The sequence below is a fragment of the Bufo bufo genome, chromosome 7 (assembly GCF_905171765.1).
Source record: "Bufo bufo chromosome 7, aBufBuf1.1, whole genome shotgun sequence".
Lineage (NCBI taxonomy): Eukaryota > Metazoa > Chordata > Amphibia > Anura > Bufonidae > Bufo > Bufo bufo.
In genome coordinates, this window is record NC_053395.1 from 142,457,866 (window position 1) to 142,481,385 (window position 23,520).

Below are 23,520 nucleotides of genomic sequence, written 5' to 3' on the forward strand. Positions count from 1 at the left end.
GCAGTCGCAGGGCCAAAACTGACCAAATAACTCAAGTGTGAACTCAGCCTTACAGGTCAATGTAAGGCCTCTTTCAGACGGGCATGGCGGGTAAAGGTGCGGGTGCGTTACGGGAACACCCGCGATTTTTCCGCGCGAGTGCAAAACATTGTAAATCACGCATGTTTGGTACCCAAACCCGAACTTCTTCACAGAGGTTCGGGCTTGGGATCGGTGTTCTGTAGATTGTATTATTTTCCCTTATAACATGGTAATAAGGGAAAATAATAGCATTCTGAATACAGAATGCATAGTAAAATAGCGCTGGAGGGGTTAAAATTTTTTTAAAAATTATTTAACTCACCTTAATCCACTTGATCGCGCAGCCCGGCATCTCCTTCTGTCTCCTTTGCTGAACAGGACCTGTGGTGACGTCACTCCAATCATCACATGATCCATCACCATGGTAAAAGATCATGTGATGAGCGGAGTGACGTCACCACAGGTCCTGTTCAGCAAAGGAGACAGAAGGAGATGCTGGGCTGCGCGATCAAGTAGACTAAGGTGAGTTAAATAATTTTTTATTTTTTTTTAACCCCTCCAGCGCTATTTTACTATGCATTCTGTATTCAGAATGCTATTATTTTCCCTTATAACCATGTTATAAGGGAAAATAATAATGATCGGGTCTCCATCCCGGTCGTCTCCTAGCAACCGATGCGTGAAAATCGCACCGCAGTCGCACTTGCTTGCGGATGCTTGCGATTTTCACGCAACCCCATTCACTTCTATGGGGCCTGCGTTGCGTGAAAAACGCAGAATATAGAGCATGCTGCGATTTTCACGCAACGCACAAGTGATGCGTGAAAATCACCGCTCATGTGAACAGCCCCATAGAAATGAATGGGTCGGTATTCAGTGCGGGTGCAATGCGTTCACCTCACGCATCGCATCCACGCGGAATACTCGCCCGTGTGAAAGGGGCCTTAGCGTCAAGAAGAAGCGCACTCCTTTTACACCGTCATCAGCTGATTCCACATAGATGTCTAAAGAACCTGTTCTATTAAATGCTTATACAAGTAGAGCCCCCCCCCCCGACAGAATGGAGAGGGTGTCAGCAGTAAGTGTGTGTTGACGTCACTCATTATTTTGCCCTTCCGTCAGAACAATAACCCCCCAAAAACAGATCCTGTCTGTAGAGCAAACGAGGTGCAGAACAGCGTGATACCACCGTGTCCTGCACATGTGGTATGCTAGAGGGGCACTGTGAATTGTCCCTGCAGTGGAGGCTGACGACACAATGGGACAATTCATTATTATTAAAATAATGTTCTTGGCGAGAATTTTGATTGCTAGGGTTTGGTTTTCTTGAAATACTCCAAGTATTACTTCATGGGTTAACCTGGTTAATAAGATTAAGGGCTCATGCACACGACCGTATTTTGCGTTCAGTATACTGGCCGTTTTTAGAGTTCAGTATGCGGGACATATACTGAACCATTCATTTCAATGGTTCAGCAAAAAAAAACTGAAGTGTCTCCGTGTGCATTCCGTTTCAGTATTTCCGTACAGTGAAAAGATAGAACGTGTCCTATTCTTGTCTGCAAATCACGGTGCTTGGCTCCATTCAAGTCAATTGGTCCGCAAAAAAAACCGAACACATACGGAAATGCATCCGTATGTCTTCCGTATCCATTCCGTTTTTGCGGAACCCTCTATTGAAAATGTTATGCCCATCCCAATTTTTTCTATGTAATTACTGTATAATGTATATGGCATACGGAAAAACGGTTAGGAAACGGAAACAAAAAACGGACCACAAGACAATGAAAAAGCCTTACGGTCGTGTGCATGAGCCCTAAGAGATATGAAAACATTCTATATAGGCAGAGAAATTGACAAAAATTTTGGGAGAATGGAAGATTTAAGGTTTTATTGCATACACTCCCTCATTATCCCTCTTTTTATCTGATTGATGGGGGGATGGGAGACGCATCACAAGGAAGAGGGTTGGTTGTGTATGAACAGGGGGGTAGGGTTTAAAGGGGAAAAATAATATAATAATGTTTTGTTTTTGGTGAATTGTATTGTTTGAATTTCTAATACAATTTTAAATAAAAATAAAAAGATGAGTAGCATATCACACACTAAGAGTGAAAGGAGCAGGATTCCTCAGCAGTGCAGAGTATTTCAGGAGAGGAGTGTGCTGATCTTGTTGAAGATTGTGGACTAAGAGTTACAAGGTGGAAAGAGCAGGGTCCCCAGCAGCACAGAGTATTTCAGGAGTGTGTTGAAAAGGACAGACAGGTTTACTGGTTCTCAAAAAGCTTAGAATCAACGTTGAAAAATATATGGCATCAGAGGTGTGTGAGCCATTTTAGGAAAAAATGCAATTCGTTACCACGAAGCGTGAGGAAATTTGGCTTCGGTGCTAATCAAATTTTTCCAGAAATTCAGATCGAATTCCACTTCGTCAACTTTGATTCGCTCATCTCTAGTAATTATGCCAAAGAGGCATACACTGAAGAGATCCTTTTATTCCCATCCAACCTCTAATAGTGCTCCACGTCTTCCTAAATGATTTCCTAGATTCCCTATAATCCTGTTGAACTCTAGATAATGGCCCAGACTCTAATAATGTAAACATATTATCATATGTAGATCTACTCACCAATTTCCTACATAGTGGACTTTCCTCCCAGTGGTTATAAAGCCAAAGCTGTGAAGCTATAAAATAACCCTTAAAATAGGGAAGGTTCAGGCCTCCCTGTTCAATTGACTTATAAAGATATTCCAATTTAAGCCTCACCCGCTTTCTTCCCCACAGTAGATCATTAATAATTTTCTCAATTAACTTAAAGAACTTATCCTCAATCCACACTGGGGAGTTCCTAAGAATATAGAGGAGTTGGGGTAATATCACCATCTTAACCAGGGATATCCTGTCAGCTCTAGATAAAGGAAGTTGAAGCCATATCGTCACTTTTGACCTCAACTTACTTATCAAACAAATGAGATTTAGGCCTCATGCACACGACCGTTGTTCTGGTCCGCATCCGAGCCGCAGTTTTTGCGGCTCGGGTGCGGACCCATTCACTTTAATGGGGCCACAAAAGATGCGGACAGCACTCCGTGTGCTGTCCGCATCCGTTGCTCCGTTCCGTGGCCCCACAAAATAAAAAATATAACATGTCCTATTCTTGTCCGTTTTGCGGACAAGAATAGGCATTTCTACAATGGACCGTCTGTTCCGTTCTGCAAATTTCGGAGGCACACGGACGGCTTCCGTGTTTTGCGGATCCGCAATTTGCGGACCGCAAAGAAAAAAACGGAACAGTCGTGTGCATGAAGCCTTAGATGTACCGTAAATAATCTTCAACTTTAGGGGATATAGTCATGCCCAAATATTCAAATGAATCAGAAATCCTAAGTAAACTTAAGAGCCCCTCAATAGAATAGTCAAGTCAATCCACATGCATAAAAGTCGTCTTTGACCAATTGATATCAAAACCCGAAACTGCACCAAAGGCATTAACTATATAAATAGGTTCGGGAAGTGAGGTACTAGTGTGGTCCTCTCCTCCTAATATCCCAAACCCCTCAATCCCAGGGTCCTGCCTAACTCTGGCGGCGAGTAAATATCGAATAACAATGGGGAAAGTGGACATCCCTGACGGGTGCCTCTACTCAAAGAGAAGCTCTCCATCAAGCTCCCATTGATATTCAATCTTGCAGTAGGGGACTTCTACAAGAGCTTAATCAGATTTAGAAATTTTGTGCCAAATCACATCCTTCCCAAAACCTTCCAAAGGAATCCCCACTCCACCCTGTCAAACGCCTTAGAGGTGGTCTAGAGACGGAATGGAGCAAGAGACCCCACTGAAGGACTGCAAAAAGACTATGTAAATTATAATGAGTACCCTTATTGGGAATAAATCCATTTTGATCAGGATGTACAATTGATGTACCGTAATAACTTTGGAAAGCCTTGTAGCCAGAATTCTTGAGAGAAGCTTCTTATCTGTATTAAGTAAGGAAATAGGCCTATATGACCCCATATCTAAGGGGTCCTTTGCTTTTTTCCAGTACTAATATTATTACGGCCTCTGTCATTGATTCTGGAAAGCTACCTTCCTTGAATGATCCTAAAAATACCCTCAACAAACGAGGGAGAGTATTACCACCATATTTGCGATAGAATTCATATGGGAGTCCAATCGACCCGGGGGAAGAATTTCCCGAACATGCCTTGAATGCGGCCTCTAGCTCCTCTAAAGAGGGATCTAGATCTAAAAACTCCCTCTGAGTATCAGTAAGAACTGGAAGAGAGATAAAAATCCAGATATGAATTCATCTCTTCATCGGATATGACCTTATCTGAATCATATAGTTCAAAAATATTTTTTTTAAACCAGTGAATAGATAGGAGGTGCAAGGTGCTCTCTGTTCACTTTAAGACCTGTCCCACCTATCTGACACTTATGGCATATCTTAGCGGTATGCTATAAATGTCCCACATAGGGATATCCCTTTAATAAATTTCCTCTTTGGAGTTCATTGGTTACATATACCTCAAGGGTTCCACTCTGTACCTGTTCAATACACCACTAGGATACCTATAGAAAACGGGCACAGGAGAAATGGCACAATTTAAAGGGGTTGTCTCATCTCAGACAATGGAGGCTCCGTTCCCGATATAGGTGCAGGTCCCAGCAGTGGGACCCCACACCTTTAAGGCAATGGGGGCATATCATAGCAATATGCCCCCATTGTCTGAGATGAGGCAACCCCTTTATATTTAAGAAAAAAAACACAACAATTTATTTTTATTTTTTAAAGAAACACACAAAAAACTTTATTATAAAATGGTCTTTGATGTCTGTGGCTCTGGACCTTTAAGGGAGTGTTGCACCTCAGGCAGCTGTTCGGGGGCCACAGAGGGTCACACACAGCTCTCACATTGTATTGAAAAGAAAGAAAACAAAGATCAGCAAAACAATTCCAAAACACGAGGAGAAAAGCAGCCAAACTTACCTGAACTGGTCTTCTGATGCGCAACACAGGCCCCTAAGGCTAGGGCTACACAACGACATGTAACAATTTTTAGAACGATAGTCTATGGTCCAAGATGGATTTTTCTGCGACTTTCGCGTCGCAGCATGTCGCGTGTCGCAGTGCGACACCATAGACTATCATTATAAAAATGTCATGCAACATATGTTGCAGTGTAGTTGTTCCCTATGTGTTGCGCGAGTTATTGTCATGCGACACATGTCGTTGTGTAGCCCTAGCCTAATGGTAAGAGCCAGCCCTGGAGACTGTGGCTGGGGTCAGTGCGTCATCTCCATTTTTACCCGCCGCTGATTATGTCTTCATATGTAAATTAGCCATTGCCATTATGATGCCACAAGTAAGTGAGTCATCTGCCAGGATTCTTTAATCTAATGTCATTTAATGTTATGGTAAGTATTGTTTTGCCATGTATGGGACCCAGCATAGCCATGTATGGATGGGCACAGCCAAGGGTTAATAATCCTGGCTCAGTCCTTTGCAGGAAGGTGGGTGGGTAACAAGGATCCACGCCCCATCTGTATGGTCAAGCACCGGAGTCAGCAAGGTAATCTGTGACTAAAGCCATTCAGACTTTACTGCAGTGAGGGACACTGTGAAGACACCCTTCACACCTGGCCAGATGTGCCATCAAACCCTTGTTTCCTGCAATGGACATTACAGCCATTACTGCCGATATTCTGTTGCCAGCCATAGATTCAACTGAGAGACTTTAGCGAGAAAGAGTACAAAGAGGGCCATAACTCCTATCCTTGCCTAAATAAATCCACTGCTATCTAGGAGAGAATTGCACGATGTACATTTGGAACTCTTTTTTGCTATAGTTAGCCGAACTTCAATTCCCATTTTGCTGTACAGTAATAAGAGATTTTTACTGTATTTTTTCTGACTCCTACACCATACGCTGGCCATTGCACTCTACAAGCCCTGCCTTTAACCTACACTGGATACTGTGTCTTGTAGCCCCCAGTATTTATAATGCCCCCTGTAGTGCCCCACTGGATTGCCTAGGGCCAACCAGTATAATAAAAAAAAATAATAATAATTCGAGGGCCCTCCATTGGGATAAATTCAAATACTTCCTGCTCACACAGCAAGATGATTGATTATGGGGTCCCTGCAGCAAATTTGAGAAGTTAGGTCACTGGGTAAAGAGGACACTGGCCGACTTGCCCTTGTACCTATAAGACTTCTCAGCCAGCTGATCACATCTACAGTAATAAACTGGGTAGTTTCTTAAATAAACCACCCAGTTTTTTATATGAACTTAGGCTGGTTGAGGTGCTGTACACTGCTTATCTATAGGTAGTGCAGTAAGTCTACTGTGGTTTTTGCTACTTGTGCAAGGGGTGGGAGACTAGTAGCCCTCCTTGCTCAGGGGCCCACCAACTTGAACCCCTGTGGGCCAGTCCAAGCCCGAGTATTCCCCCAGAAGAAGCAATTATGCGGACTGGCTGAAGGAGACTACATGATGTGAGCGCCAAGTGGTGGTTTTCCTTGAGTCACTCGTGCCTGTAGAAGACATACACTGATTAGCGTTTCCAGACATCTCCTGTCGTCGGAGAGGACATTGTATGTTCAGTTTATCAGATCCCCAGTGTTTCTTTATTTTTACTATCACCCCAAGTGACATGTCTATTCGGCACCTACCATGATCCACTGATGCCAGATTAACAGAAATTTGCTGTATATCGCTTGTTTTATTTCAACTCTACGTAAAAGCATTTGGATTAAGAAACATCAGTCCACACATGCGAGTGCTGCCAGATCTTTTTATTTACCTAGAGTGATGACAATGAATAGAAACCAATTTTCTTTTAAAATACTGACTTCCCTCTAAGGGCTCATGCACACGCATCATTCACTTGAATGGGTCTGCAATCCGGGAGATGTAGTGCGGAACGGAAGCATGGATCGGAGTGCTTCCGTGGTGCTTCTGTCCGTGCCTCCACACTGCAAAAAAATAGAACATGTTCTATTTTTTTACAGTGCGAACCGATCACGGACCCATTTAAGTTGAATGGGTCTCAATTTGTCCCTGCCGCCACACGGATGTTGCCCGTGCATTGGGGACTGCAAATTGCGGTCCCCAATGCACGGAACGGACGCACAACGGCCGTGAGCCCTAACTCTGCATACAATCAAGGCCTCACTGAAGCTGTTCGTGCAGGACACATTCATAGCCGAATCCTACACATTTATTTCACATTACAAACATGGAATGCTGAAAATGACCAGGAAAGACACAGGAAAATCAGCCCCGTGCTGAAGTTTAGTCTATGCTGTATAGCAGGGGTCAGCAACCTCCGGCACTCCAGCTGTTGCAAAACTACAATTCCCAGCATGCTCCATTCATTTCTGTGAGAGTTCTGAGAAGAGCAGAGGAAGTATGCATGCTGGGAGTTGTAGTTTTACAACATCTGGAGTGCCGGAGGTTGCCTACCCCTGCTGTATAGCATTGCATTGATGGCCATTGCATACTAATATTTTGCTGCAAAAGAAAGAATACAAAGGCATCACAAGCAGATCAATAAAGGAAAACCGCATGGGCATAAACCAACACTACAAAACATGCAATGAGGTTTTTTGCCACAGCAGATGTGGAACTGAGGTCCCCGATCTGTCATCTTATACGAAAAGAGGAGGTGGTTACATTTGCACTACAAATGTGTCCTTAAAGGGGTTGTCCAATAACAAATCTGCCATGACCTACGTGTAAAATCCAGAACTGATATTGGAGGTGGTCCCACTTGTCTGCGGTTGGTTTTTCTACAGCAATGACATGTTGCACATATACATGACCACTGCAGGCAATCACAGACCTCGGCACTGATGCAAGTATGTACAGCATGTGACCACGCGGTCCAATGGTGGGCTTCAGTAGTCACATGTATGTACGCCATGTCACCACTGCAGGAAAAGTAAAATATAGATGGCTGGTGTATTATACTCTCATACCACCCCTTTAAAGTAAATCTACTGTAACATTTTAAAAATAAATAAATCAGCATATGGCGGCATTTACATTACCGCTAATGATTTCCATTGTTCTGCTCCATTATAGGAACAGAACAACAAAAATAAGTGCCAGATCATAACTAAAAGTAACGGCACCAGACCCCCTTGTAATGGGTTAGAACCAGGGACCAGCAACCTCCGGCACTCCAGCTGTTCAGAAACTACAACTTCCAGAATGCTTCACTCACTTCTATGGGAGTTAGGGCTCATGCACATAAACGTATTTTCTTTCTGTGTCAGACCGTATGCAGAACCATTCATTTTAATGGGTCTGCAAAAAACAAACACAAAAAAAAACCTGAAGTTACTCCGTGTGCATTCCATTCCACCAAAAAATAGAACATGTTCCATTATTGTCCACATAACAGACAAGGATAGGACTGTTCTATTAGGGACCAGCTGTTCCGCAAAATACACGGACGTCATCCGTATTTTTTGCGGACCGCAAAATACATACGGTCATTTGCATGCACCCTTAGAAGAACAGCCAAGCATGTTTGCATGCTGGGAGTTGTAGTTTCATGGCAGCTGGAGTGTTGGAGGTTGCTGATCCCTGGGTGAGACAGTCCCTCATTTACTGGTCTTTTTTGTCCAGTATTTCTGACGGAGCCTCGAGGCAGATGTGAACAAAGTTTTATGCTGTACCTACTAAGATCACCAGAAGCCGTATATAGCAGTATAGACCAGCCCCTGGATGTGCTTGTGTAAGGCTGGGAACGCACATGCAGCTTCTTTTAGATTTGCCATTTACTTTGAATCTTCTCCTGGCTTTGGCTCAAAATACTGCATCACTGCGCTCGCGATTCCAGCCTTAGGCCTCCGCCAGATGGCCCTTATGTGGGAACATTTTAGGACCCGTCTTACAACCGCTAATTCTAGCCCACCCACTGGTCAAATGATCTATGATGCTTTATGTTTGGGCGCTGATTGTGTATGCCGAAATGCACGCACGTCATTAATGGTACTTTCAAATGACGAATTTTGATGAGGTCCAAACCACCGCAGCAGAAACCATCGTAGTTTCTGCCCCAGTTCTCCCTGAATGCCATAGACCTGTTCACGGATTAGCTCCAATTCAGTTGAGCGAAGCCACAAGCAAGAGAGCAGCCACTTTAATACACCGCTCCATGATCTTCAGGGCTGCCTCTCACTGAAAGCAATGGCAGGCAGAATACGGGCGTCTGCGACAAAATTCTGCAGGGGGAAAAAAGCCGCTGTGTGAATCGGCCTCAAGGATGGAATAGCAGGGCATTATAAACTATCATATTTATAGATCTGTCTCTCAGATCTGCTCAAAGTCCTTAAAGGGAACCTGTCAACAACTTTGTGCTGCCCATACTAACGGCAGTATAAAGTACAGACAGGCGAGATGATTTCAGCGGTCTGTCATTTAAAAGTTAAAAGTAAGTGGTTGCTGAGAACCAACATCACAATCGTTGCAGACTGGGCCTGGAAAAGAGTCCCGGCCACCTGAGAAGAGTCCTGGTTATTCATGGATTCCTGCCCATCTGCTGATGACGGAGAGGCTTCTACCTAGTTTTCTCCCTTTCTCTCTAGGAGAGAACTGCCAATCATCAGCAGATGGGTGAGAGTGCGGGAGATTAGGAATAACCAGGACTCTTCTCAGGTAGATGTGACTCTTTCCCAGCCTGAGCTGCAATGATTATGATGCTGGTTCTCGGCAACCACTTACTTTTAGCTGATGAGTGACACACCGCTGACATCAGCATTTCTGTCACTATTTTATGCTGCCCTTTCACACTATCATTTTACTGGATCCGGCAGGGTCCAGCAAAAACGCTTCAGTTACTGATAATACAACCATCTTTTATGAACGGATCCGGTTGTATTATCTGTAACATACCCAAGATGGATCCGTCATGAACTCCATTGAAAGTCAATGGGGGACGGATCCGTTTTCTATTGTGGCAGAATGTGTCAGAGACCCAGGACGGAACGCAAACTACAACATGTTGCGGTTTGCTCTCCGATATGGGAACGCAACTAAACTGAACGGAATGCATTTTGGAGCGTTCTGTTCAGTTTTGTCCCCATGGACAATGAATGGGGGCAAAACTGAAGCGTTTTTTTCCGGTATTGAGCCCCTATGACAGATATCAATACTGGAAAACTAAAACACTAGTGTGAAAGTAGCCTAAAAGCATTTTTGCCCACGCATGAGAACGCAGTCAGTCACTGAGCTCACCCAATGGGACCCAAAAGCCCAGGGCAAATTTTACAGAACCTTTTCTGTAAAAAACACACAAAAAAAACTAGGAATCAATCTGACCCCTTTTCCCCTCTATAACACACTGCTTGCAGACTGGACTGCATGTTCAGCATGACAGGTACCCTTTATTCAACTTAATTTTTTTTTTTTTTTACTTTTTTTGTCCATACCTGTTGAAAAAAATAAAATCATACTCCCCTGCCCCCACCAATTCATTTTAGCTCCCTTCAGTGGTCTTTGGTCTCCATCCTGTAAACTTCCATACCACAGGGTCAAGTGTGCTGCTGCAGCCAATACCTGGCGTCAATGGCGACAGGTCTTCAAGCAGCACATCACTGCTGGGTCACGTGCCGCTTGGGGACATGTCGCTGCTAAGGCCAATCATCGGCTGCAGCGGCACACGTGACCCCTGTCATCTGGAAGTTTACAGGATGGGGACCAAAGACCACTGAAGAAAGCCGAAGGGAGTGGTGGTGGGGGGCAGGGGAGTAGGATTTATTCGACAGGTGGCTAATGACAGTTAAAAGTCATAAAAGCTCGACAAACCCTGCATCACAGACAAAAGTAAAATAGGTTAAGGATTCCTCCATGTTTAACCAATTCTGACTGAAACACCATTATAAATTTACGGCAGGATGTTATACATCGGTCGCATATTCAAAATGGTGGCACCCATTTGCCAATACTGCTACTGTAAGTAACCCAACTCTGTAAAATACCTCTAAAAAAAAGTCCCCCTTTAATACACGTGCATGCATACATGAAACATGCAACAGTCTGTAAACTTTATCAGCAGAAGGAACGCGCTAATACTGTGTGGGCACTGTAGGGGTGGACGGGGCTATGACATGGCACTGCCATGGCCGTATGCCACTGCCCCATACACAGATTTTGGCAGTATCACAAAGATACATATACAGCAATTTCCAGAGACACATCAACTGCAGAAACTACTCTCCCAGTAGGCTAGCGAACCGACATTAGCGCAGGATAATCCAATAATTCTCTATTGCTGGAGAAACTGTCAGCAGAATGTAAGCTGCTGTGAGCAGCAGTCTGGATTCTGACTGGATGAGCAGGCAAAGTAAAAAGAAGGATTCCAATACCAGTAGTATACAGGGGAATTGCTGTAATGCGGAAGTGGTGAGTGCACCTGGGTGTTGTCCTTAAAGGGGTTATCCCACAAAAATTATGTCTCATCTATTCAAAGGATAGTTGAGACATAATGCACTGAGGATCCCCTTGTCATCCTGAGAATGAGGGGTCCCGAGTCTCCTCCCTGAATAGGACGGTAATGTGTTTGACGGCTCACTGCTCCATTCAGTTCTATGGGACTAATGTAGACAGTGCTCCTTCAGTCCCACAGAAAAGAATGGCGCAGTGGACAGACGTGCATTCAGGATGGCGGGGTCCTCAGTAGCTGGACCCTGTAATGCGTTACTTACTGCCTATCCTGTGGACAGGTGATAAATACATATTGATGCGATAACTCCTTTAATCTAATCCATCTAATAAAACAGCAACCACAGAGATAATAGCAATAAGAGCATAGTTGAGAGGTTTCCTGTATTCATTAGCTGAAGTCCTTGTAAGCCCTAAAGTGCATGTATTAATATACGTCTGACATTTCTCACCATGTAATGAAGTACGTAAAGTATGTGTTCCTGATACAATACATGTTGGCGATTCTTGACGTCTGCAACTCCATGAGCACAGACCCACCAATGGAGCATGCAGCACATGGACGTTGTAGGAAGACTGCTTCTTATGGTGTGGAGATCTAAGAAACGCTGCAGGGTATTGGCTCCCATTGATGGAGGCTGGTCCGCCGCTCAGAAAATTTCATGGACTCGGAAATGGTTATCCAATGAAGGTGTCTCATAGGCAAAATGGAACTGATTACCAACCTTTACGTCATAACCTTTAAGAAGTTCTGTAAACTTTCCGTGTTCTTCCCCGATCCAAGAACGCATAGAGTCACTTACTTGATATGGAGTGACATGAGTGTGAACTGCAATCCCTGTATGGGCAAATACCTTTAAAATGTTCGGGCACGTTACCCACGTGTTGCTACCTCCGGAATGGCCTCCGTCCAGCCAATACATGGCTTCTATGTTGGCAAGAAAAGAACTGATCTCTTTATCTTTTTTGGCTTCCTGCAATTCATGGAGCAGTTGATTTAACACGACGCAGCCTTTGCTGAACCCAATCACAGTGAACGACAGCGAACCCTTCATGGACGGTAGACCGAGGTAAACGGCAGGGTCTTTGGAGAAGCAAGAGTCCTCCCCTTCTTCAGAATGGCAACCGTTGGTAGAATACGTGGAACGACTGTAGTCTCTGTTACTGATGTACTTATTGCTGTCAGAGAGAAGTAGGTTATGAGCCATGGTGAAGGCATTGACAAGCAACGAGTGCAGCTGCTTAAAAGCTCCCAGTTCTGCGCTGTGCTTCGGAGCGCCAAACATATTGCTGGACACAAAGTGGTCGTAGCAGCTGAATTTGTGCAGGTGCATGCGCGACGGCTTTACTACCCAGATGTAGCTGGCGGGAAATCGTTCAGAAAGAATGGCAGAAATATCTTCCAGGCTCCAGCGCATCCAGCGAAAATTCTCTGCATGATTCGCCATAATATCCCGGTAATTCTGAAAGAATGAAGAAAACACAGGTAAGTATCAGAAAGGAGAAGCGGCATCAGAGGTTTGGCCGCTCTCCTGGTCTACATGTTCATACAGGGAAAGCTGTGAATCAGTCTGTGCGCGCCCAGCTTTACAAACTTATAATTGCTACCGCCATCAGACAGCGCCATATTCTCTACTTTAATAGGGAGGCTGCCAGTCACATAGTCTCACTATGGAGCAGCGCTGGATTCAGTGCATTACATGCCCACCTTCAACTGGTTCCCCCTACTACAACCATCAGCCATTGAGTGATGGGGATCTGCTCCAAGAGGCTGTTCAACAAGAATGATCTCTTTAAAGAATAAATTATACAGGTTATGAAGATGAAAATGACCCTTGTAATAAAATCTTTAAAATTTCAGGACCCTTCAGAATTTTCTACATAAAGTTGAAACTGCATCAGATTTTCACACAAGCCCTAAAAGTAGATAAAGATAAGCAAATCAAACAAATGTGTTAAAGGGCTTCTGTCACCCCATTAAACCGTTTTTGTTTTTTTCTTTACTAATAATCCCTATAGTGCGATCTCATGATACATAATCAAATTAATCATTTTGGTTCAGTAGAATTTGCTAAAAATCGATTTTTAAAATATGCTAATTACCTTGCTACCAGCAAGTAGGGCGGCTACTTGCTGGTAGCCGCCGCATCCTCCGATGGTAATGACGCCCCCTCGGCATGCTGATTGACAGGGCCAGGGAACGGAATCGTTCTCTGCTGGCGCTGTTAGAATTTGAAATCTCGCGCCTGCGCCGTACCTGTCTTCAATCGGCGTAGGCGCACTGAGAGGCGGCCGCTCGCTCGACCGCTCCATCCTCAATGCGCCTGCGTCGATGACGTCATCAAGTACACCCGGAAGAGAAGACGCCGGCATCGCTGGAAGGAGACGGAGAGTCTGGTGACGTCGCTGGATGCTCGAATCAGGTAAGTATGTACATAATAAGCATGCTGCCACAAAAACCACCAACGAAATGGGAATAAATAATTTTATAAAAATGACAGTTATTAACACTATACCACCAACGATTATTAATAATAAATCTCTTCCGGGTGTACTTGATGACGTCATCGACGCAGGCGCATTGAGGATGGAGCGGTCGAGAGAGCGGCCGCCTCTCAGTGCGCCTGCGCCGATTGAAGACAGGTACGGCGCAGGCGCGAGATTTCAAATTCTAACAGCGCCAGCAGAGAACGATTCCCTTCCCTGGCCCTGTCAATCAGCATGCCGAGGGGGCGTCATTACGATCGGAGGATGCGGCTGCTACCAGCAAGTAGACGCCCTACTTGCTGGTAGCAAGGTAATTAGCATATTTTAAAAATCAAATTCTACTGAACCAAAATGATTAATTTGCTTATGTATCATGAGATCGCACTATAGGGAATATTAGTAAAGAAAAAAAAAAAAAAACGGTTTAATGGGGTGACAGAAACCCTTTAAGAGTATTAGATTTGGGTCTGTGGTAGATTAAAAGATCAGGCAGACAATTGTCAGGAAGGAAGCGTTCCTTCCCAGCAATCACCTGCTCAGCGGAGGCGACCTTTGCCATTACATGCAGCGATCTCCCCCTCGGTTTGCGGAGGAGCGATCACTAATGCCATCGCTCGTCCCCATACTGACTAGTTGTTTGCCGGCAGCAGGTAGTGATTACACAGCACAATCTGCCGCCAGCAAACGATCATTTTTTAAACCAGTTTAAAACTATGGATTGCCCAAGGAATAGGCGTTTGCTCGTTCATCAGGTATTCGGCGACAGTATTACACTGCCAGATCATTGTTACTACAAATGCTTATTAGCGATAACCTGCCCAACTATCAGCCAGTGTAATACAGGCTATGGTCATTTATTTATTAAAGAAAATGATCCAATATCACAAGTCTGATTGGTAAAAGTATGTGAACTTTTAGGATTAGCAGATAATTTAAAGGTGAAATTAGAGTCAGGGTGGTGACGAGCAGATTGGTTCACACTGCTACGTACAACTCCGATTCGTCCATCGCAGTAACGTACCCATAGTGGAGGGACTGTCCCTCTACCGCCGGTAAATTGCATGTTTCCAAATGCAATCAGATTAAAATGGCCGTGGGTCTCGGTAGAAAATCTTAATCTTGTGCATGCGTCATTACTGTGAGTAGCGAGTGATGCGCACAACAATCAATTCCAAATCCGGGTTCAAATTTGTTAATAAGTATGTTTGCCCATATTTTGATGACATGCAGCCACAATGTGCTACGTGCCTCCTGTCTGTACATCACTCACTGCAGCCCCACCATGGAATCCATACAGTGGTATACAAGTATAGGCCTATTCTGTCAGTAAAACGGGAAAAAATAAAGTTACATAGTTAAAGGGGTTGTGTCACTTCAGCAAATAGCATTTATCATGTAGAGAATGTTAATACAAGCCACTTCCTAATGTATTGTGATTATACATATTGCCTCATTTGCTGGCTAGATGCATTTTTCCATTACATTATGCACTGCTCGTTTCCATGGTTACAGACCACCCTGCAGTCCATCAGTGGTGGTCGTGCTTGCACACTATAGGGAAAAGCAGGAAACCAAAAAAATGCCAACAGGAGCATAACCCTATAACTCATGTGTGGACACATAAAAGCCTCTCTACCAAATCACATAGACCACACATGTAATCTAACAAAACATCACGTTATTAATGACAATAAACACACATATAAAATCATGCGGATGAGTACGGTGATAGAGACCCCACTTGGCCAATAAAGTGCATCCAATATTAGATAAAGCGACCAGTGCAAAAGGCGAGAACCAGGAATTACTGTAGGGAAAACAACTCAGACTACCAACTGAGTAAAAGGTTGAACCTACATTAGTTGGCCCATACGGGTAGCAGAATTCAAGTAGTGATCAATACAGTCTACTGGTGCAGCCATATTCCCTTTGAAAAAGCTTGGCGAGGCAAAACGCGCATCCGGGAAACTGCTTCTTTTCCCCCCTTTGTTAGTATGGCGCATCAATTTATGTCTATTTTTGCATTTATGCATTATTGATTATGGCTGCACCAGTAGACTGTATTGATCACGTCCGAAAAAGTCCAAACTATTAAAATATTTTAAAAAAATTAAAAGATCTCCTATGCGGTGAACGCCGAAACAGGAAAAATAAATAAATAAAAAACTATCGATTCGCCATTTTTTTTGTCACCTTGTCCTTCCAAAAAATAGGATAGGAATGTTCGACTATGGGCCGGACGTTCCATAAAATGCGGAATACACGCAGCTTTTTTGGCGTTTTATGTTTTCCGCGTGGTATTGAATGGTATCGAGTATCGCAATTCTTTTTTATGGTATCGAAATCAAATCAAAATTTTGGTATTGTGACAACCCTAGTCCAGACACCATGCCAAGAATGGACATGTCCCTTCCTGGTAGAGTTTTGGTTTTAAACAGTCGACCCACAAACTGCGACGCTACCTCCCGCTGAAAACCAAGGGAAGCAGACACCACGCTGACACAATTTTGGAGCGGTGTCCGTGCCAAAATCCCACTGCCAAATTTGATTAGTCACAAAAAGTGCCTAGGGCAGTATGGACTCCAAATACAGCCTTGATAAGGTATGATTTGTAGTCCCGAAAATGAAGCACACGAATGACCTCGCTAAAGCCATATAAGAAGAATGTATGTACTAGCATATAAAGATATACACGTAGATGTGACCTGCATATCCATCCGCCGGCTAGGAGCTTCTAAACCACAGCACAAGGACTCAGCTCAGGGCCATTAAGAAAAACAATACTATGGTACTGTATCCCATGATAGGGTTAACAGAGGGGCTGAAGATAGGAGCTCTAACCTATGTGAACGCTTGTCAGACAGTACACCGTAAGATGAAGGGCCACAAAAATAAAACATCATTGTCACTCCAATCCGGGCCTCATACTTAGGTTCTCACCACAAACCAACATTTTTCCTTCCACCTCCCTGGAGCCTCCTTAGTTTTCACATAGGGGACAGTATGTATGTTTTTTTAGTAGTGTTTTGTGGCCTTTGGTCTTCTGCTTCTATCAGACAAGCTGAGCTTTCACATACATCATCATGGCACATGTGATGTCACTGACCTAGGAAGTGCTGAAAGGAGGCCTAGCCTCTTCAAACTGCTGACTATCCCCAGGATAGATTAATAAGAATAATTCATGTTTACATGCAGGACCTGTGTGCAGGGTCTGCGCTGGGAACATGCATTTACAGAGATTCTGATATTGATGACTTAGCGTTGGGATCGGTGAGGGTCCAACACCCAGTGCACCGCAGCCGCCTCACTGTTTACCCATATGGTGTATAGCAGCTGAGCCCCATATACCTGAATGTGGCTGAGCCGAGGCCACATGACTGATGAACGCGGTATTACAGGCTCACCAGAGGCCAGCAGCCTCCTCAAACTGCGGGGGTCGTGGGAGTGGAACTCCGACTGATCAGATCCTGATGACTAGCCCTGAGGATAGGCCATGACTATAAACCCACTGCAGAGATCTGATGTCCAGAATAAATGAACACATACAGGGACCAGTGACCACAGCCGCCATTGTTCATCTGTATACAGCTGTGGCATGTAAATGCTGGCCATGCCAGTCCACATAACTGCATCCGCAGTGTCATCCTCTGTCCGGGGCCCCTGTAGGGTGGCCAGATGTCCGGTTTTAGGCCGGTTTTTAGACTTCTGGTCCTCTGTCCGGCGCAAGGCCAGGACAGACGACCTCCTTTTTTGTGGTGAAGCTTACAGCCGGCGGCCTCCGGTTCCGACATGGTCACTCTAAGTATCCCCGACAGGAGGCAGGGCCTGGCAGCACGTCCAGATCACAGTGCGCTGCATCGTGACGTCACAACGTCATCAGCGCTGCAGCACCAGGCCAATTGTGGCGGGAACAGAGGAGCGCGGGACGTAGAGAGACCGCGGGTGCCGCCACTGCCACGTCTCTATCTATAGAGTCTGTACAGACTACAGTACAGTGTACACACACTCAGTCACTCTCAGACAACCACCCTCGCCAGCCAGCCAGGTCCAGGCAGCAGCACTCTCAGGCACTCAGCTCAGCCAGCCCACACTGAGCCCAGCCTGCCTCCAGCCCACACTGAGCCCAGCCTGCCTCCAGCCCACACTGAGCCCAGCCTGCCTCCAGCCCACACTGAGCCCAGCCTGCCTCCAGCCCACACTGAGCCCAGCCTGCCTCCAGCCCACACTGAGCCCAGCCTGCCTCCAGCCCACACTGAGCCCAGCCTGCCTCCAGCCCACACTGAGCCCAGCCTGCCTCCAGCAAAGTCGATTCAGCCTGAGCCAGCACAGTAGCCAACCCACACAGACAGTCCACTAGGTATTAGGCCCAGGTATCTTCTGTATATGATTATGTATATGAGCTGGTATAGGTTATACATCTGTCCTCTTCTGGTACCAAAAGATGTATAACTTATACCAGCTGTACATATACAATTATATACAGGAGATACCCAGGTTATACCAGCATGCTCCATATCACTATATACAAGAAGATGTTATACCGCATAACATATTCTTGAATATAGTGATATGGAGCATGCTGGTATAACCTGGGTATCTCCTGTATATTATTATATATGTACAGCTGGTATAAGTTATACATATTCTTGTATATGGAGCATGCTGGTAAAACCTGGGCATCTCCGGTATATAATAATTAGGGAAGAGTGAATTGACTTCGGATGAAACATTTGTTTCAATACTGTACGGAGCTAGGGCTGGCCTTAGGTGTTCAGGCGCCCTGTGCGAGCTAATCTTGGGCCCCCCCCCCCCCCGATTCACTTAAACATACACAAGAGCCAGTCCCCTGCCCCCTTAATCATAACCCTGTCACCCTTACTCAGTCCCCTGCCCTTCTTAATCATACCCAGTGTCACCCTTACTCAGTCCCCTGCCCCCCTTAATCATACCCTGTGTCACCCATAGCCAGTCTCCTGCCCCCCTTAATCATACCCTGTCACCTTTGCCCAGTCCCCTGACCCCCTTAATCATACCCAGTGTCACCCTTATCAATCCAGTCCCCTGCCCCCTTAATCATACCCAGTGTCTGTGTCACCCACCTTATCCAGTCCCCTGCCCCCTTAATCATACCCAGTGTCTGACTGTCACCCTTATCCAGTCCCCTGCCCCCTTAATCATACCCAGTGTCTGACTGTCACCCTTATCCAGTCCCCTGGGCCTGCCCCCTTAATTAGACCCCATTTAATGAAAAAGATATTTGGTAAAAAAACAATAAGAACAGGTACTAGTTCTGCTCCCTCCCTGTCTGGGACTGCAGAGCAATGGCCGCTGCCCAGCCCGCCCTCACACACTGAGCGGACAATGCGGATCCTTCCGCGCTAGACTCTGTGAAGGCGCAGGCCGCAACACTTGGACGCTGCGCCCCTAAGCTCCTCCTCCACGCACCGCTCCGGAACCTGACCGTTGGCAGCTGCTCAGTGAGCTTGCCACTCTCCAGGCTCGCCTAGTCGCCTCGCTCACACAATCTCGGGTCGGGCCGACCTGCTGTAGCCTGTGAGAGAGTAGAGACCGACTGCGGGCTGTGTCGGCCGCCGGGCGCCCCTGTTGCCCTGGCGCCCGCACAGCTCGCACACCCCAAAGGCCGGCACGGAGCAAGTGCTCCGTACAGTATTAAAATGTATTGGCTCAGATGAGCCAAAGTTATTACTTCGCAAAGTCTTGCAAGACTTTGTGTAAAAACTTCAGAAATTGATTTCTACTGTAAAAAAAACATTTCCTGAGGTCGGGTTCGGTTCCAAGATACCACTTAAAACTGAACCCGACTTCGGAAAATGTTTTTTTACAGTATCAATTTCTGAAGTTATTACACGAAGTCTCGCAAGACTTTGCGAAGTAATAACTTTGGCTCATCGGAGCCAATACATTCTAAGGCCTCTTTCACACGACCGTTTTTTTTTTCCGTTTTGCGGTCCGTTTTTCGCAGTCCGTATACGGAACCATTCATTTCAATGGTTCCGCAAAAAAAACGGAATGTGTTCCGTATGCATTCCGTTTCCGTTTTTCCGTTCTGTTGAAAGATAGAATATGTCCTATATTTGGCCGCAAATCACGTTCCGTGGCTACATTAAAGTCTATGGGTCCGCAAAAAAACGGAATGCATACGCTTGCTCCGTACAGTATTGAAACAAAGTTTTATGCGAATCGACTTCAGATGTTTCATGCGAAGTCATTTTGCTCATCCCTAATAATAATATATGTACAGCTGGTATAAGCTATACATCTTCGTGTATCTGTATAATGTAGTATTGTACAACGTTCTCCTATTCGGGATTCTGCAAGTGCCCACCCTAGGCCCCTGAGATCGCACACGTCACATGTACTAAGTGATCCCTCTCCATATTACATACTGCTCCCACCCCTGCAGCCAGCACCTACTCACCTGCACGTCTCCCGGGAAGTAGACCACATGATGCGGCCTCTGAGCTCTGCTCCGGGGCAGACTCACCATCACGTCGTTACACTTGGCCGGCTCGGTCCCTGGCACATTCAGGAGCCTAAACATGGAGGGGGCATCATGCACGGCGCTCACCCCTGCACACATGCTGATCACTCCGGCCACAGTGTGCAGCAGCAGACGGCGAGCTGAGCGCACGGCTCTACGTAAAGTGCGCATGAGGCTGCGGTTACTATGGTTACTAAAGAAACTCACGGACTAGGTCCTAGTAGGTTAAAGGACCTTTGCTTACGTCATGATCATGTGATCACTCGCGTGAGGGGTTGGGATAGCTGTGCTCGGAAGCTAGTGGCGCTCAAGGACCTTTGGGGGGAGGGGGGATAAACACGTGCTCAGTCACGTGACGGAGGGAGAGGCAGTAGTGTTACATGGGTTGTGACTATACTGCTTGCGCCGTATGGATCGTGTCGTGTGACTTTCATAAGGTCACGTGACAAGCCAAAGTCGTGTGGGTTTGAAGAAGACGAGGGATGCACCAGCCTGGAAGTGGTTGCCTCTACGTTCCATGCGCCGTAAGGGCCTTGGGATGTCACGTGATATGCTAAAGTCACATGGGTTTGAAGCAGCCCTTCCCATGCGCTGTAGTAATAAAAGTCATATAAAAGATAACGTCATATATAGCAAGTGAGTATTATATATAAATAACTAACCCTAAGGTTGGTGTGTAGGGGTATGGTCACTTTGAAATTGAGGCATGAGCAAGTGAGGTCACTCACAAGGTCCTTGTGGCACATGAAGTCAAGGGCGGACTGGCGCCATGTTGTCCCAGTAGATTTTTTTCTACTGGCAATAAAAATTGCTGGTATTTTCCTATATGGACTGTTACTAATGAGCGCTTCCATTGTGGAGCGCTCATTAGTTCAGCCTTTAACTCCCACTAGGGTGGCCACTTGCTTAACCCCAAAAAGGAGGACACCTGATACCACGCCCCCAACTCCACTAAGCCACGCCCCAACTTTGCTAAGTCACTCCTTCCCTCTAAGTAATGGTGCCGAACAAGAAGAAAAAAAAAGGGGGGGAAACAGCTCTAGTGTAGAGTGGCCATTTGCTTCACCCTCAAAATCCGGACACTGTAGCTACCCCCTGAGACCGGCAAGCCACCTGGAAGATGGTGAGGTGAGCTGCACTGGGCCGGGAGTGCTTCTCTCCCCCTCAGTCAGCCAAAGAGAGCGATGTCCGCCACCTCCAGGAACTAACTGTGTCACGGTCCCTTCCTGTGACACAGGTGAGAAGATCGGATAGACTTGCTGCACGTGATGCTATCTGACAGGTCTCTCTGTTTTCCTCTATGTATGTTGTTGTTTGGCAGGATCTCACCTCTCCACAGGTTCTGCTCGTTATCAGTGATGAGTAGGGTGGCCAGACATCCGGTTTTAGGCCGGACAGTCCGGTTTTTAGACTCCTGGTCCTCCGTCCGGCGCAAGGCCAGGACCCACAGCCAGAAGTCCTCCTTTTGAGCGTGGTACAGGTCCAGGGTCCATTTAAGGCAGGGGCAGGCAGCACGTCGTCCGCACAGTGTGCTGTATGTCATGACGTCACAACGCCATCCAGTGCTGCCTGCATCGTCGGAGAGAACTGTTATCTACAGCAGGCAGGACGGAGCACGGCTGCCACTGCCAGCATCCATGCCGGTCTAGCGCCACTCTCTATCAACATGGTTATGGCATGTCTTGTATATAGTTATATATTACTGTCAGCTGGCCTAGTATAAGTCATACATCTTCTTGTATTTAGTTATATGGAGTATGCTGGTATAACTTGAGTATATCTGTATATTATTATATATGTACAACTGGTATAAGTTATACTGTACATATATAATTATATACAGGAGATGCCCATTGTTATACCAGCATGCACTATATCACTATATACAAGAAGATATATAACTTATACCAGCTGTACATATATAATTATATACAGGAGATACCCAGGTTATACCAGCATAGTCCATCTTCTTGTATACAGTGATATGGACCATGCTGGTATAACCTGGGCATCTCCTGTATATAATTATATATGTACAGATGGTATAAGTTATACATCTTCTTGTATATAGTGATATGGAGCATGCTGGTATAACCTGTGTATCACCTGTATAGAATTATAAATGTACAGCTGGTATAAGTTATACATCTTCTTGTATATACACTGCTCAAAAAAATAAAGGGAACACAAAAATAACACATCCTAGATCTGAATTAATTAAATATTTTTCTGAAATACTTTGTTCTTTACATAGTTGAATGTGCTGACAACAAAATCACACAAAAATAAAAAAATGGAAATCAAATTTTTCAACCCATGGGAGGTCTGGATTTGGAGTCACACTCAAAATTAAAGTGGAAAAACACACTACAGGCTGATCCAACTTTGATGTAATGTCCTTAAAACAAGTCAAAAAGAGGCTCAGTAGTGTGTGTGGCCTCCACGTGCCTGTATGACCTCCCTACAGCGCCTGTGCATGCTCCTGATGAGGTGGCGGACGGTCTCCTGAGGGATCTCCTCCCAGACCTGGACTAAAGCATCTGCCAACTCCTGGACAGTCTGTGGTGCAACGTGACGTTGGTGGATAGAGCGAGACATGATGTCCCAGATGTGCTCAATTGGATTCAGGTCTGGGGAACGGGCGGGCCAGTCCATAGCATCAATGCCTTCGTCTTGCAGGAACTGCTGACACACTCCAGCCACATGAGGTCTAGCATTGTCTTGCATTAGGAGGAACCCAGGGCCAACCGCACCAGCATATGGTCTCACAAGGGGTCTGAGGATCTCATCTCGGTACCTAATGGCAGTCAGGCTACCTTTGGCGAGCACATGGAGGGCTGTGCGGCCCTCCAAAGAAATGCCACCCCACACCATTACTGACCCAATGCCAAACCGGTCATGCTGGAGGATGTTGCAGGCAGCAGAACGTTCTCCACGGCGTCTCCAGACTCTGTCACGTCTGTCACATGTGCTCAGTGTGAACCTGCTTTCATCTGTGAAGAGCACAGGGCGCCAGTGGCGAATTTGCCAATCTTGGTGTTCTCTGGCAAAT

The 23,520-nt window shown here is 45.6% G+C and overlaps 1 protein-coding gene across 1 annotated transcript; it reads right to left on the reverse strand.

Annotated features, from left to right (window-relative positions):
* Positions 1 to 10,157: 10,157 nt before the first annotated feature.
* C7H2orf69 (chromosome 7 C2orf69 homolog) lies at positions 10,158 to 20,706 on the reverse strand. Its single transcript, XM_040439868.1, has 2 exons — positions 20,406 to 20,706; positions 10,158 to 12,942 (listed from the first exon to the last, which is right to left on the reverse strand). The coding sequence occupies exons 1-2, from the start codon at positions 20,637 to 20,639 to the stop codon at positions 12,130 to 12,132; spliced, it is 1,047 nt and encodes a 348-aa protein (XP_040295802.1). The 5' UTR covers positions 20,640 to 20,706; the 3' UTR covers positions 10,158 to 12,129.
* Between the last annotated feature and the right edge of the window lie 2,814 nt (positions 20,707 to 23,520).